Raw genomic sequence first — 16,444 nt, forward strand, 5'->3', positions numbered from 1 at the left:
CAATAAGGTCAGCATAACTGCTGAATTCTTCTATATTCTCTCATTTTCTGTCTAGATGTTTTTTAATCTATTATCGAGAAAGTATTGTTGAAATATCTGACTGTAATTGTGAATTTGTCTATTTCTTCTAGTAGTTCTATCAGTGCTTGCTTTATGTATTTTGAAATTCTTTTATTAAACTCATAAATGTTTAGGAATATTATGGTCTTTTGATGAATTGATCTCTTTATCATTAGAAAACATCCTGTTTCCTACCTGGTAATATTTTTGGATCTCAAACCTACCTAGTCTGATATTAAGACAACCAATCCAGCTTTCTTTTCATTAGTATTACCATGTATCTTTTTTCATCCTTTTACTTTAAACTATTTACGTCTCTATTTTTATTTATTTTAGTTTAGTTTAGTTTTTGTATTTTTAGTAGAGACAGAGTTTCACCATGTTGGCCAGGCTGGTCTCAAACTCCTGGCCTCAAGTGATCTGCCCACCTCAGCCTCCCAAAGTGCTGAGATTATAGGTATAAGCCACGGCTCCCGGCCTATTTATTCCTCTATTTTTAAAGTAGGTTTTTCATAGGCAATATATAGTTGGTTTCGCTTTTTATTTCAATCTTACAACCTCTTCCTTTAAATTGGAGTGATTAGACCATTTACATTTAATGTGACTGACTGTTGATATGTTTGGGTTTAAGTATGCCATATTGTATTTATTATTCATATCTCTTCCTATTTTTCATCTTTGGATGAAATACTTTGAAAAGTATGAAGTATTTGAAAAATACTTCTTTGGGGCTAATTATCTTTCTATGATTCCATTTCTTTTTTTTTTTTCTTTTTGTTTTGGAGACGGGGTTTTGCTCTGTCACCAAGGCTGCGGTGCAGTGGCGTGATCTCGGCTCACTGCAGCCTCCACCTCCTGGGTTTGACTGATTCTCCTGCCTTGGCCTCCAGAGTAGCTGGGATTATAGGCATCTGCCACCACTCCTGGCTAATTTTTATATTATTAGTGGAGACAGAGTTTCACCGTGTTGGCCAGGCCAGATTGGTCTGGAACTCCTGACTTCAAGTGATCTGCCCACCTTGGCCTCCCAAAATGCTGGGATTACAGGCATGAGCCACAGTGCCTGGCCTCCATTTATTTTTTTAATGGAGAAATTAAAATGACTTTATTGTTGTATATATACAAAATAGAATTTAATAGAGGGCAAAATTTATTGAACTGTATACACTGCACCTGTAGTCTCAGCTACACAGGAGGTTAAGGTAGGAGGATCCCTTGAGACCAGGGAGGCAGAGGTTGCAGTGAGCTGAGATGGAGCCACTGCATTCCAGCCTAAGCAACAATGCCAGACCTTGTCTCAAAAATAAATAAATAAATAAATAAATAAAAGCAAAGTACACATTTTTTTTTCCAAGTACACACAGAGCATTTAACAAGATAGACTATATTTTGGCCCAAAAAACAAGTTTCAATACATTTTCAAGGGTTCAAGAAAAAGCATGTTGTCTGACCACAATGGAATTAAATAGAAATCAATAGTTAAAATATATTTGGAAAATCCCCAAATTTTTGGAGACTAGGTAACACACTTCTAAGTAGCCCATGGGTTAAAGAAAAAAAATCAAAAGGGAAAATAGAAAGTATTTTAAACCTTTCTTATAGGGCATGACTGCTGGCGATGAATACTTTCAGCTTCTTTTTATTTATTTATTTATTTTTCTGAGATGGAGTCTTGCTTTTTCGCCCATGCTGGAGTGCAGTGGCACAATCTCAGCTCACCACAACCTCCACCTCCCGGATTCAAGCAATTCTCTCGCCTCAGCCTCCCAAGTACCTGGGACTGCAAGCACATGCCACCACACCTGGCTAAGTTTTGTGTTTTTGGTAGAGATGGGTTTCGCCATGTTGGCCAGGCTGGTCTTGAATTCCTGACCTCAGGTGATCCACCCACCTCAGCCTCCCCGGGTGTTGGGATTATAGGCGTGAGCCACCGTGCCCGGCCTACTTTCAGTTTCTGTATATATAAAAAAGTCCTTATTTTGTCTTCATTTAAAAAAGATATTTTTGCCACATACAGCACTCTAGATTAATGGCTATGTTTTTGTTTGTTTGTTTGTTTGTTTGTTTTATAAAGAGGAATAAAGATATCCCAGTCTTGGATAGTCATGCATTGAACAGTACTTAGGTGAATATGCTATTGGGACCCGTGCAGATCTCAGACCTTCGCTCTGTGCAGTTCTCTCCTCTTCCATACGCTGCCATGCAAATTCCAGCTGCCTTGTCCTGCTCATACCCCTAGCAATGTCTCATTAGTCAGGGAGACTGCCGACTCCCCATGGGGACCACTCCCTGGAAACTCGCTCCAGTCAGTCAAAGGCCCCATTTGTTTCCCATATCTCAGTGATCACTGTTCTTCATTGTCTGATATCAAATGTCTTGAAAACAGTTGTTTCATATATTTTGCCAGGTTTTTAGTTGTTTCAGATAATATAATAAGTTCAGTCATTCTTACTCCATCATTGCCATGCACAGAAGTCGTCCATATAGGTTTTATCTGGCCTATATGTAAGTAAGGCAAGCCTTGTCGTTTAGCACTACTCTCTGGCTTTGAAGGTCTTGGAATGTATTGGAAAAATATTGGAGTCATGGGGCCGGGCGAGGTGGCTGACACCTGTAATCCCAGCACTTTGGGAGGCCGAGGTGGGTGGATCACGAGGTCAGGAGATCGAGACCATCCTGGCTAACAGGGTGAAACCCCGTCTCTACTAAAAATACAAAAAAAATAGCCGGGCGTGGTGGCAGGCGCCTGTAGTCCCAGCTAAGGGGGAGGCTGAGGCAGGAGAATGGCGTGAACCTGGGAGGCGGAGCTTGCAGTGAGCCGAGATCACACCACTCCACTCCAGCCTGGGCAACAGAGCCAGACTCCGTCTCAAAAAAAAAAAAAAAAAATTGGAGTCATGGGAACAAAAGAGTATTCTAGTTTAGAGATCCAGATTGAAAGTCGCTTTACCTCTCTGTCTCTAAAATTTGGGAGTTGACTACTATTAACATCAATAACCTTTTTTGGTGTAAGTTCTCTGATTCAACACCATCAGTGTTTCCTCAACTTTAGGGTTGTGTTACATATAGATAGAGACTCCTAGTTGAAGTTTAGGACCTATGTCCTGGATTTTGCCTTTCTGCTTATTACTATAGTTCCCAGGTAGCTATATTGCTGTCATAATCTCCACTTCAGAAACAAGAGTTAAGTGTGAATAAGTGTGTGGTACAGGTTCTGGCTTCCTGCCTCCATTCCAACTCTGCTACGTTTCCTAAAGTGAGATATTTCTGATGTAATTTGTAATAATTTATAAAGCAATCATCTCCCATCTTCACAACTGAAAGTGTTAAGGGGAGGCAGAAACTTTGCAATTGTATACTCCTTGGTTCCTTACTGACAGTGTCAAACTGACAAGTGACAACTGTCATTCTTGGTGGTATGCAAAGAAGCTACTGGTCTCATAACAATGTTCTGGAAAGCGAATTCCAGGATGTTATTTTTCTGGTGTATATATACTTAATATTTTCATCTGTGCCTTTACAAACGATTTATCCACTGTCTGAAATCTTTAGAGATCATCCAAGTGGAATTCAGTGTTGCTGCGAGAACTCTTTTCCTTCAGCATCCAGAAAATCAGAAGAGAACACTTTTCCTAGAAAAAGGGATGGCAAACTACTCTGTGGCCTCATTTACTGCCTCATCAACTCTCCAGCCTTATCAATTTTTAATAAACAGGTGAAATTGACTAATAGTGAATGTCTAGAGCAAGCTTTGTGTGTTCAGAGGCGTGTATACCTAAAGGGAAAGCCAGGATCTTTTCATTTACGTCAGTGGGGTGGAAATGGGAGCAGATGCGTATTTTGATGATTTGCATAAAAGTTTCTGCTCTTTCTGATCTTCTGTTGGTGGAGCAACCTCCTTCTCTCCTAGTATACCTTTTATACATTACACATAACATTTAGACCTCCAGGACATACTTAATGTGAAAGAGAAAAAATGCTGGCATTAAATATGCCTGTGAATGGCACCTACCATTCCAGTAGATCTGTGAATGCACAGACTGAGTCAGAGGTGTTGAAGGAAAGCCCCGGTGACATATTATGAGAGCCACTCCTCGTCTCTAGAAACAAATGCCTCAGTGAATAGGACTGTTACCCCTTTTTTTTCCACCAATATTGCCTCTGTTTCCATTTGCATTTCCAGAAGTGACCCAATTCTGAGTTTTTAAAATCTTCCTTGCTTCACACATCAAAGCTCACAGCCTTCGTAACTGGGTGGAACAAGCAAGTGGAAAGGTAGCATTGTTTTCTCTTATAGCACAATGTCAGCTACTATAAAAGATCTCTTTTGATCGCAGGGGACTTAAATATGTAAACTTTAGGGCTTGTAGTGATTTGTGCCTTTTCAACTAAGCAGGATATTAAAACATAAAGCCAAAATTGAGGCAACATCTGACAGCCAGTTCAGGGACCACAGACTTGGAAAGACCTTTGGCAATCAAAAAACATTGCTTCTTTGTCAACCCAGGAGCTTTGGATCAGTCCCCACTCTTCAAAGTTTCCTTGGAGTACCTCACAGCCCAGTACCCACCCTTGAAATTGCACTTGAAAAGTAATCTCTTTTCTTTGCCAAGTTAACAATATCATGACCTAGCCAAATAGTTCCTTACTGTACACCTGAGTTTTAAAGGCGTGGCATTCAGGTGTTTCAAATTTCAAAAGCCTGAAACTTGGCATAACTCCTCATAAGCCTCATAGCTTCCTTTTTTCTTTTCTTTTCCTTTTCTTTCCCTTCTTCTTTCTTTCTGCCATCCCTCCCTCCTTCTCTTTCTCTCTCTCTTTCTTCCTTTTTATGTATTTTTCAAAATAACTTAGTGTGCAGAAAGAAAACCATCTGACTTACAAGCCTACAGCCTCCATTTGACAAGACTCAGTAAAACATAATTGTTAGTGAGACTGCTCATGCTTTGTTAGTTACCTCGGGTCAGTAGCCAAGGAGTGACCTAACCTTCCAGTTGCGGAGGTAAAGCAGTTCCTTCTGGGGGCACATTCAGTTCAAGGATGTTTTGTTGAGACTCCTAACCAGGGTTCCTATAGTGACAGCCCATCAAAGGTATTAGCACCTGCCCAGCTGGTGCTAAAAAGAGGCTGGCAGCATGCTGGGCCCTCTCAGAAGTTACCAGATGACAACACGTCCACTCTCATTATTTTCCATTTCCTCCCTTTATTTTATTTGAGAAAAACATCACAATTATTTGGGGTAGAGAAAATTTTTTTATAGAAAGCCTATCCTATTTTCCTTTACTTTAAAGACATCTTCAAGCATGATGTATTTAAGCAAAGGAATGATGAACATAGAGGATTTGAAATAACAGATGGATGTTTGTCTTGAGATAGTTTTAAAATCTGGTGATAGGACAGTGCTAACCGTATATAAATGGAGGGTAGGAGGGTTCCTCCCACCTGAATTTTTGCACAAGGGATGCATATGCCTGCGCCCTCCCATGCATGATTCTAATTTGGAAGCTGATCCAAATTAGTAAAACTAGGTAAACCTCTTTTTGGGGAGCTTGAATTTTTTTTTTTTTTTTTTTTTTTTTTTGACACAGGGCCTCACTCTGTTGCCCAAACTGGAGTGCAGTGGTGCAATCTCGGCTCACTGCAGCCTCTGCCTCCCGGGTTCTTCAAGCCATTCTCGTGCCTTAGCCTCCCGAGTAGCTGGGACTATAGCCACGTACCACCATGTCAGGCTAATTTTTGTATTTTTAGTAGAGATGGGATTTTGCCATGTTGCCCAGGCTGGTCTCGAACTCCTGGCCTCAAGTGATCTGCCCGCCTTGGCTTCCCGAAGTGCTGGGACTACAGACGTGAGCCACTGCACCCAGCCAAGCTTGAATTCTTGATCTCGGTCTCCTCACGCCCATGCCTTATTTTGATCTGTCTTTTATTTTACGTAATGAGACGTCTTGGTTTTTACATCAGTGAAAGGGTGCCATTTCATAAAATACCAAGATGGTTGCACTTTCTAGGAGTAGCATTTCAGATCCCACATATATTCAGCCTTGACAGAAGGCTTAGTTTAAAATGTCTAAAGGCATGTACAAAGAAAGAAAGAATAGCAGAGTGCTAGCATTGCTCTCTTTGAAACTGGACTTAGCCTTGAAAAGCAGCCATTATGCGAATGAGAGGGATAAAGACGCTAAGCAGAGGCCAGGGGATTCTATGATGGAAAGACTAAGCTACGCTGCTAAAAATAAGTTCATGACTTGAGTCTCATCAGTTGAGCGTCTTGTAGTTCCAAAGCATGGATGTCATAAAGATAATGACTGTGCTTAGTTTTTGTGCACAATTTCTTTTGTTTAACTGCAACTCTATCAGACAGGGGGACAAGAATGGAACCTCTGCAGTTTACCCATATATGTTTTGATTTGTAACTCGCTGTACAGAAAAGTTGTAGGAAGTGGCAGAGGGTAGAAACTCCTCTAGTTAGAAATATAAACTTGTTTCATAGAAGGAACATAAAGCAACAGCAGAAGTGAATGCTAACAAGTGACTTTCTTCTGGCTATTCAGAACAGACAGAGTATTGTGTTCCATACTGGTTGATCCAGTCTTTGCTTTCATGGTTTTCTGCTTCTTGGGCCAGAATATTGGCCAGCATTTTTCAGAAGTTGTAATTATTACACACTGTGCCTGCAGGGGCATGAAGAGCCAAGGAAGCTTCAAGATTGAAAACTGTGGGTTGGGAAACAGCAAGCCACTGGGTTCAGCTTTTGGGTTGATATCATCAACGAGCAACTGATCAATTCTTTCAAAAAATAAAGAAATTAATCTAGGGACCTCATTTTGTGTTCCTATCAAAATTGCAGAAAAACAATAACAACTTGACTGCACCCTTCACCCAAAAGGAACTTTGCTTATGAAAGACATAAATCATTTTGTAGAGCAGAACATTCTTTGAAAGCTCTGAGTAGAAGAAAGCACTTGCTTAAGGAACTTAATTGATAGAAACTAGCAGGTTGGACAGGGCTGCCTGAGTTCAAAGGCGCCGCTTTTAATCCCAAACCATTTTAATTTTACTTAACTTTTCTTTCTGAGTGACTACACTGCAAACTGCAAACTTCTATTAATCTACTGCCAAGTAATTTTTCTTAAGAAGGTGGATCCTTTGCAAGATCCATAGCCAGGAGATGGCTGTCAGGAATGCGGGTAGTACAGTTCTGTGTAGATAAAAACAGAGGCACAGGAAAGTAGGTCATTCTGTTTTATATGTGGAACAGATTCTGGCTCTGGCAGTTTGCTCTGATTGAAAACAATAAGGGACTAGTACTTCTTTAAGTTTGGAAATGTAATGCCTCTGGCAATACAGGATCTTGGAGCGTGGAGGCTAATGTTTTCATAGTTGGGATTTCATGTTAGCAGAACAGCCAAAATGTCAACTGTTTGCAAGGAGAGTCATCCAATTCACACATATGCAGCTGGAGAGAAAGCTTAGCTTCAGATGACAGTTAACATTTTGGGGATGAACGGGAAGAATGCAGAAATAGCCTACTGCAGCCAAGAAATGAGTGGTTGTTGGAAGAACCACTTTCGCAAAATTGTTCTTTCTTTCATTGCTAGCACAAGAGACTTGTAACATTGCATTCAGATTTTCACACTATGTGATTTTTTTTCTTTTTCTTTCTTTCTTTCTTTTTTTTTTTTTTTGGCTCATTTGAGAGTTAAGAGCTTACAAAAGTGACTGGGTTGGATAACTTCATCAGAATTGATTTTTTGAAAACAGCAGATGGGTCAACTTTGGCTAGTTTATCTTCGTAAAATGGATGGCCAGAATCACAACGTATTTGGTCATTTTGGCCATCTTAATAACTAACACTGATCAATACCTTAGCCACTTTTTTTCTTGACTTTTATTCTCTAGAGAAAAAATTGATTTATTGAGATGACTCTTCCTTTTTGTGACTCTTAGTCTTTCTACAGTCTTGCAAATAACTACTTGTCTGTATTGTTCTGGTCATTCTTTATTTTTGATGGACTAGAATATTAGTTTTTATTGGCTTCAAGAGCATAGTCCAGGATAGTTTTTTAAAATCCCACATAATCTGGTGTATTTAGTGTTGTATAAATATTGTTTAGTGCACTATCGTTTAAGGCTGGCACTACTGAATATGAAACAGTTGAAAATCAACTGGCCAACAAACTATCTTAAAATGGCAGAATCATGAGCTACTCAAAGAAATGTACCACCTCACACATTCAAAAACACAGAAATCACAGAACACACATTCTGTCAAAAAACAGAAAATAACAAATGTTGATGAGAATGTGGAGAAATAAGAATCCTGGTGCACTGTTGGTGGGAATGCAAAATGGTGCAGCCACTATGGAAAATATTAGGGTTGTTCCTCAAAAAATGAAAAACAGAATTACCATGTGACTCAGTAGTTCTACCTCGGGATATATATTCAAAATAATTGAAATCAGGGACTCAAAGAGTTATCTGTATACCCATGTTCATAGCAGCATTATTCACAATAGCCAAAAGGTGAAAGCAACTTAAGTGGCCATCAGTGGATGAATGGGTAAGCAAAATATGGTAAATACATACAATGGGAATACTATTCAGCCTTAAAAAGGAAGGAAATTCTGACATATGTTACAACATGGATGAAACTTTGAAGATGTTATGTTGAATTTAAAAAGCCAGTCACAAAAAGACAAATAAATACTACAAGATTCCACCAATAAGAGGTACCTAGAGTAGTCAGACTCATAGACACAGAAAGTGGAATGATGGCTGCCTGGGGCCAGGGGGAGGAGGAAATGGAGAGTTAGCATTTCATGGGTACACAGTTTCAGTTGGAAAAGATGAGAAAGTTGACATGGATGGTGGCGATGGTTGCACATGCAATGTGAATATATTAAGTATTGAATGCCATTGAACTGTACATTTAATAATGGTTCAGCTGGTAAATTTTATGTTATGTATATTTTATCATAATAAAAAATAAGTAAACTATTAGGCCAGGAAGCGACTTAAAAAAAAAAAAAGACATACAGGACATTGTAACAGACACATGGTGCTATCTTCAGTGGACTTATATTCTGTCATTGTTTCCTGTCTTCTCCAGAGGAGCAAAGCTCTTTTTGTATGTCTTAAATGACGTCAGGCCCACGCCTTCCTTGCCCCTCATCTGAGAAAGAGTTCCTTGCTTCTCTCCTAGTGTCTCTCCCCTCCCACCTTCCACATGTTCTCCCCTTCATCGCAGGGTTCAGCCAGAGATATACAGGGCGCTTTGGTTGAGAAACACTGATCTCACGGACATCCATGTAAAATGCTCAGCCTTAATCTGTGAACAAGGTGTCTTTCATCACCTTGCTAGAACCGTGAAAGGAAAATTAAAGGCACAGGAGAGGGCAGAAATACAGAACCCTAATAGAGAACTATAAGCTGATGTTTGCGCCCAAGGCTTTGTACCTGTATGACTAAAAGAAAGGTAAACCCTTACCAGGCAAATGAGTTTTAATTTTAAGAGGTAATTATTGAAACCTCAGTTTGGGCTGGGTGTGGTGGCTCACACCTTGTAATCCCAGCACTTTGGGAGGCAGAGGCAGGCAGATCACCTGAGGTCAGGAGTTCGAGACCAGCCTGGCCAACTTGGCAAAACCCCGACGCTACTAAAAATACAAAAATTAGATGGGCATGGTGGTGCATGCCTGTAATCCCAGCTATTCGGGAGGCTGAGGCAGGAGAATTGCTTGAACCAGGGTGTCACAGGTTGCAGTGAGTTGAGGTTGTGCCACTGCACTCCAGCCTGGGCAACAGAGCAAGACTCTGTCTCAGAAAAAAAAAAAAAAAGAAAGAAAGTAAGAAAGGAAAGAAAGAAAGAAGGAAGGAAAGAAAGAAAGAAACTTACTTCAGTTTGCTTTCAGGAAGTCTTAACTTGGTGAGAGTTGCCCCTGGAAAAATGTGGCTTTGCAGGATTCATGATAGTTTTGGTCCAGGTTAGGTTATGTTTTTCCCATTTTTTTTCTTTTCTTTCTTTTTTTTTTGAGACAGAGTTGCCCAGGCTGGAGTGCAATGGCATGATCTCAGTTCACCACAACCTCCGTTTCCTGGGTTCAAGCGATTCTCCTGCCTCAGCCTCCTGAGTAGCTGGGATTACAGGCATGTGCCACCACGCCCAGCTAATTTTTTTTTGTATTTTTAGTAGAGACGGGATTTTTCCATGTTGGTCAGGCTGGTCTCGAACTCCTGACCTCAGGTGATCTGCCCACCTCGGCCTCCCAAAGTGCTGGGATTACAGGCGTGAGACACTGCACACGGCCTTTCTTCCCATTTCTTTTTTTCTTTTCTTCTTTTTTTTTTTTTTTTGAGACAGAATCTCACTCTGTCACCCAGGCTAGAGTGCAGTGGTGCGATCTCAGCTCACTGCAAGCTCCGCCTCCCGGGTTCATGCCATTCTCCTGCCTCAGCCTTCCGAGTAGCTGGGACTACAGGTGCCCACCACCACGCCCGACTGACGTTTTGTATTTTTTAGTAGAGACGGGGTTTCACCGTGTTAGCCAGGATGGTCTCGATCCCCTGACCTCGTGATCCGCCTGCCTCAGCCTCCCAAAGTGTTGGGATTACGGGCGTGAGCCACCACGCCCAGCCCTTTTTCCCTATTTTTAAGCAAATTACCCCGACTAAGATACTAGTGAATTGTTTCCTTACTCATCACCAACCTGAATTTCAGGACTTAAGTCACCCCAGATTTGAGGAGGAAGTTGGACACTTCAGGTAATGGATGACAGAGCTGCACATTCTACTGGCTTTAATAGTTCAGCACTTTTCCATCTATAAAATTTCTCTTGATATGCTTTAATATTCCATATTGAGCAAAAATGAGATTCGTGCTCTTCACATTGAAGCTATGACAATCAATATGCTTGCCTCAAGGGTCTACCCCTGCCACCACCACCCCCAACAAACACACACACAGACACACACACACACACACACACACAGAAGATTGAGAAGATGAGACTTCTAATGGTCACACCTGCCAAGTAAAGTAGAAAGTAGTTTTGCTTCAAGAAATATCCTTGCCAGGCACGGTGGCTCACACCTGTAATCCCAGCACTTTGGGAGGCAGAGGCAGGCAGATCACTTGAAGCCAGTAGTTCGAGACCCGCCTGGCCAACACAGTGAAACCCCTTCTCTACTAAAAATACAAAAATTAGCCAGATGTGGTGGCATACACCTGTAATCTCAGCTACTCGGGAGGCTGAGGTGGGAGAATCGCTTGAACCTGGGAGGTGGAGGTTGCTGTGAGCCGAGATCATGCCACTTGCACTCCAGCCTGGGAGACAGAGTGAGACTCTGTCAAAAAAAAAAAAAAAAAAAAGAAAGGAAGGAAGGAAGGAAGGAAAGAAAGAAATACCCTCTAACTAAATTTCTTTTTTCTATTCTCCCAAGCTTCCGCAGGTTCACTCGATCCAACAGTGTGACGACAGCAGTACAGGCCGACCTGGACTTCCATGATAATCTGGAAAATTCTCTGGAATCTATAGAGGACAATTCGTGTCCTGGCCCCATGGCCAGACAGTTCTCCCGCGATGCCAGCACCTCCACAGTCAGCATTCAGGGCTCAGGAAACCATTACCATGCCTGTGCCGCCGATGATGACTTTGACACGGATTTTGACCCCTCTATTCTGCCTCCTCCGGACCCCTGGATTGACTCTATCACTGAAGACCCTCTGGAGGCCGTGCAAAGGTCAGTGTGCCACCGGGATGGCCACTGGTTCCTGAAGCTCCTCCAGGCAGAGCGAGACCGCATGGAGGGGTGGTGTCAACAGATGGAGCGGGAAGAACGGGAAAACAACCTGCCCGAAGACAGTAAGTAATGCCACCGCGTGCCACACCCGTCCCCTGGGGCTGGGGTTGCTTTGTGTGTGCAGACCTTGTTGTTTTCTTCTCTGCCAGCTTCACTTGTATAACCTTGACGTTCCACACCCCAAACCAGAACATGCAGGAGAGCTAGGCGATTCCAGCTGAGTCCAGAAGTCCCTGCACAGCACAAAACCAAGAAAACTCCTGGGTAGATATAACACTGTCCTTAGCTCTAGGCCCATGATGTTCTTTTTCTTTCTGAAAATACCAGGCTCTGTGTGGAGGTGCTTTCATGTCTCTAACTTGGTCCCTCTTCTCCAAGATGATCCTGGAATGTTGCTGATCCTCAGGGGATTGAAAATAATTCTAATCAAAACATCTCGTGTATCCTATGAATATATACATCTACTATATACCCACAAAAATTCTTTTTAAATAAAAAAAGAAAATAATTCTAACTAGCCCAGTGCAGTGGTGCCCACCTGTAGTCCCAGCTCTTCGAGAGACTGAGGTGGAAGGATCGCTTGAGTCCAGGGGTTAGAGGCTGCAGTGAGCTATGATCACACCACTGCACTCCAGCCTGGGTGACGGAGCAAGAACCCATCTCTAAAAATAAATATATAAATAATACTAACTTTTTTCAAGGTCCATAGATACAGGTACATTAGGGATTTATATTCTTTATGATTTTGTTATTCTCATTAACATACAGCATTAAAACAAGGCTTATAACATATAGGCCGCTAGAAACCCCCACCTATTTGTATTCTTAAGCCTGTTTGACAGGCACTTTCTCTTAGGATTTACAGAGGCAAACCCTTTAGCTGCTAAAGAAACACATTTTATAATCTTATTACAGTTGAATGGGCTAAAGTGAAATACATGATGAATACATAAAATAAATAATGGACACTCTTTTTCGCACACTATTCTTTTCTTTCTTTTTTCAGACAGGGCCTCACTCCTCACCCAAGTTGGAGTAGCGCAATCATGGCTCACCCCAGCCTTGACCTCCCAAGTAGTTGGGACTACAGGCATGCACCCCATGCGCAGCTGATTTTTGTACTTTTGGTAGAGACGGGGTTTCGCCATGTTGCCCAGGCTGGTCTCAAACTACTGAACTCAGGCAATCCGCCCACCTCGGCCTCCCAGAGCACTGGGATTACAGGCATGAGCCACCGTGCCCAGCCTGCACACTATTATTTTCAAACTTGACCTTTTAACATTTGAAAAAGAAAAATTGTCAAATTATATTAACAGTTGAAAAAGAAAAATTATCAAATTACCTCAATTCTGAGGCATGTTTTACATGTTTTCAACAATTCTGAAATTAGAATGTAGCTTATATATAATCAGTATGTATTTTAATGTTGTATGTTTATTTTCCTCTGAAATGTTATTATTAAATTAATGGTGGATCCTCCAACTGATGATATTTTTGAAACAAGGAAATTTGGTGGTAGGCATTAATGCCTGCTTCATGTCTGTGTGCAAAGCATCTAAAAGAGTATTGCTATGAAGTAACTTTTTAGACTTGTTTTTTAAATTACTTTTTCAATTTTTATTATGAGCTTTTTTTTGTTTTTCTTTTCTTTTCTTTTTTTTTTTTTTTTGAGATGGAGTTTTGGTCTTGTTGCCCAGGCTGGAGTGCAATGGTGCCATCTTGGCTCACCGCAACGTCTGCCTCCTGGGTTCAAGTGATTCTCCTGCCTCAGCCTCCAGGTAGCTGGGATTACAGGCATGTGCCACCACACCCAGCTACTTTTGTATTTTTAGTAGAGACAGGGTTTCACCATGTTTGTCAGGCTGGTCTTGGACTCCTGAGCTCAGGTGATCCACCCGCCTCGGCCTCCCAAAGTGCTGGGATTACAGGCATAAGCCACCGTGCCCGGCCTATTATGAACATTTTTAAACATGCACAAAAGTAGAGAGTTTAACATGATGAGTCCCTGCTTCAACTGGCCAGTCTTGTATCCACCATTTGTAGGTCTTGTTGTCAGAGTATTTTTAGAAAATCCAGCACCAGGTGTGGTGGCTCATACCTGTAATCCCAGCACTTTGGGAGGCCAAGGCAGGAGGATCGCTTGAGGTCAGGAGTTCAAGATCAGCATAGCCAATATGGTGAAACACCATTTCTATTAAAAATACAAAAATTAGCCAGGTGCAATGGCACGCACCTGTAATCCCAGCTACTTAGGAGGCTGAGGCAGGAGAATTGCTTAAACCCAGAGGCAGAGGTTGCGGCAAGCTGAGATTGTGCCACTGCACTCTAGCCTAGGCAACAGAGTGAAACTCTGTCTCCAAAAAAAGGAAAAAAGAAAATCCAAGGCATCGTGTCACTTCCCTATGTAGCTCACACTTATAGAAAACATTTTTTATATATATAATCATAGGCCTTGTGCGGTGGCTCATGCCTATAATCCCAGCACTTTGGGAGGCCGAGGCGGGTAGATCACTTGAGGTCAGGAGTTCTAGACCAGCCTGGCCAACATGGTGAAACCCCATCTCTCGTAAAAATACAAAAATTAGCCGGGTGTGGAGATTGGCCCCTGTGATCCCAGCTGCTCGGGAGACTGAGGCAGAGAATGGCTTGAACCCATGAGGTGGAGTTTGCGATGAACAGAGATCGCAGCTACTGCACTCCAGCCTGGGTGACAGAGTGAGACTCCGACTCAAAAAAAGGTAAAATATTATCATGCATTATTGTACCTAACAAAAACAACAATAATTTTTTTTTTTTTTTAAAGACAGCGTCTTGGTCTTGTCACCCAGGCTGGAGTGCAATGGCCTGATTTCGGCTCACTGCAACCTCTGCCTCTTGGGTTCAAGCGATTCTCCTGCCTCAGCCTCCTGAGTAGCTGGGATTACAGGTACCTGCCACCATGCCCAGCTAATTTTTGTATTTTTAGTAGAGACGGGGTTTCACCATGTTGGCCAGTCCGGTCTTGAACTCCTGACCTCAGGTGATCCACCCGTCTCGGCCTCCCAAAGTGCTGAGATTACAGGGGTGAGCCACAGCGCCCGGCCAATAATTTCTTAATTAAATTTAACATCTACTATAAATCATGTTAAGTGCATTTACTAAATGCACCAAACTAGTGGTGTTAAAGAGTAGTGAGTTTTTCCCTAGGGGAATCATTTTTTTAATGAAATGGAGTCTGGAAAATAACAGTTGTCATCAGATTGGGGATATCTTCACTGTGTCCACTCCCTCACTCACAGCTCCAGTCTGCTCCTCCTGCCTGACCCCTGTCAAATGACTGACTAGCTTATCGCTTGCCTTTATGAGCAAGTTAGGAAATTCATTAACGGGTTTCTGTAAAACCCATAAATGGGTTTCCTTTGCTTCTTCATATTATGAGTGCAAACAACTTGGCAGTGGAAAAGTAAATCTCCTTGACATTTGCCCCTGTTAGTGCCACTGCAGACTCACCTGAGTGTTGACCCCCAAGCACAATTAGGTCTTTGCCCTGGTGACAGGTAAACAAGGTACGTCTCAGCAGCAGTGGGAGCAGGGGTAGTTTTCAGTAAGAAAGTCTTAGTTGGATCATCTTATTCACTTTTCTCCTTGTGGACATACTCACAGTTTATCAGATTTTCCTAGGAAAAATGCCAGCAACTAAGGAACAATGACATCCCGTGCCACTGCTCAATGGCACAAACTTTCAGATTTCAATTCTCAAATTTGGTTCTCCTTCTAGCTTCCTGATTGGTGTTCTCTCTCTCTTTCTTTCTTTTTCTTCCTTCCTTTCTTTTGTTTTCTTTTCTTTCTTTTGGCAGAGTCTTGCCCTGTGACCCAGGCTGGAGTGCAGTGATGAGATCATAGCTCACTGTAGCCTGGACATCCTGGGCCCAAGTGATCCTCCCACCTCAGCCTCATGAGTAGCTGTGACTACAGGTGTGCACCACCATGCCTGGCTAATTTTTAAAAAATTTTATAGAGATAGATTCTCACTGTGTTGCCCAGGCTGATCTCAAACTCCTGGCCTCAAGCAATCCCCCCACTTCTGCCTCCCAAAATGCCAGAATTACAGGCATGAGCCACCCACCCAGCTCCTGGCTGGCTTTCAACAGGACTCTTGGAAACTACTTATCTGATGTTTTCTTTTAATGGGCCTTTCAATCTGAGACTTGATCTACCTCTCTCAACCCAACTCTATAATGATGTGTGAGGATACTCATTGTATAAAGATTTAGGAAAAACTAAAGGAGCTAGGAAAACAAGTCAGTTGTATTCCAATACAATAACATATATTTGAAAGGTTGAAAATCTTGTCAGAAAACCAGCTTCTCAGCCTATGTTCAGGATGAAAGAGAAACGTATTTGTATTTTGAAATGTACACTGCTGGCAAAGTCCCAAGATAATGAACATGAGGGAACTGCCCAACCATCTGTTGTTCCAGGCCTAATTTGTTGTTCAAGCTGAACTGGGTATCGCCCTGGTGCTCCTGTAATGCCCTGTGTATTTGTCCTTCAGGTACTTCCCACATTATTTTATAATAACCGATGTATCTTTCTCTTCCACTAA

At 41.9% G+C, this 16,444-nt stretch overlaps 1 protein-coding gene across 25 annotated transcripts in view; it reads left to right on the top strand.

Moving 5' to 3' along the window:
• DLGAP1 (DLG associated protein 1) overlaps positions 1-16,444 on the top strand; it is a 964,206-nt gene that overhangs the window by 914,131 nt on the left and 33,631 nt on the right. For all 25 annotated transcript variants that reach the window (XM_016933374.4, XM_016933378.4, XM_016933377.4 and 22 more), the window contains one exon: positions 11,500-11,921. In XM_016933374.4, coding sequence (XP_016788863.3) covers positions 11,500-11,921 — 422 coding nt within the window. The remainder of the gene's footprint in view (positions 1-11,499; positions 11,922-16,444) is intronic.

The sequence above is a fragment of the Pan troglodytes genome, chromosome 17 (genome assembly GCF_028858775.2).
Source record: "Pan troglodytes isolate AG18354 chromosome 17, NHGRI_mPanTro3-v2.0_pri, whole genome shotgun sequence".
NCBI classification, from domain to species: Eukaryota; Metazoa; Chordata; class Mammalia; order Primates; family Hominidae; genus Pan; species Pan troglodytes.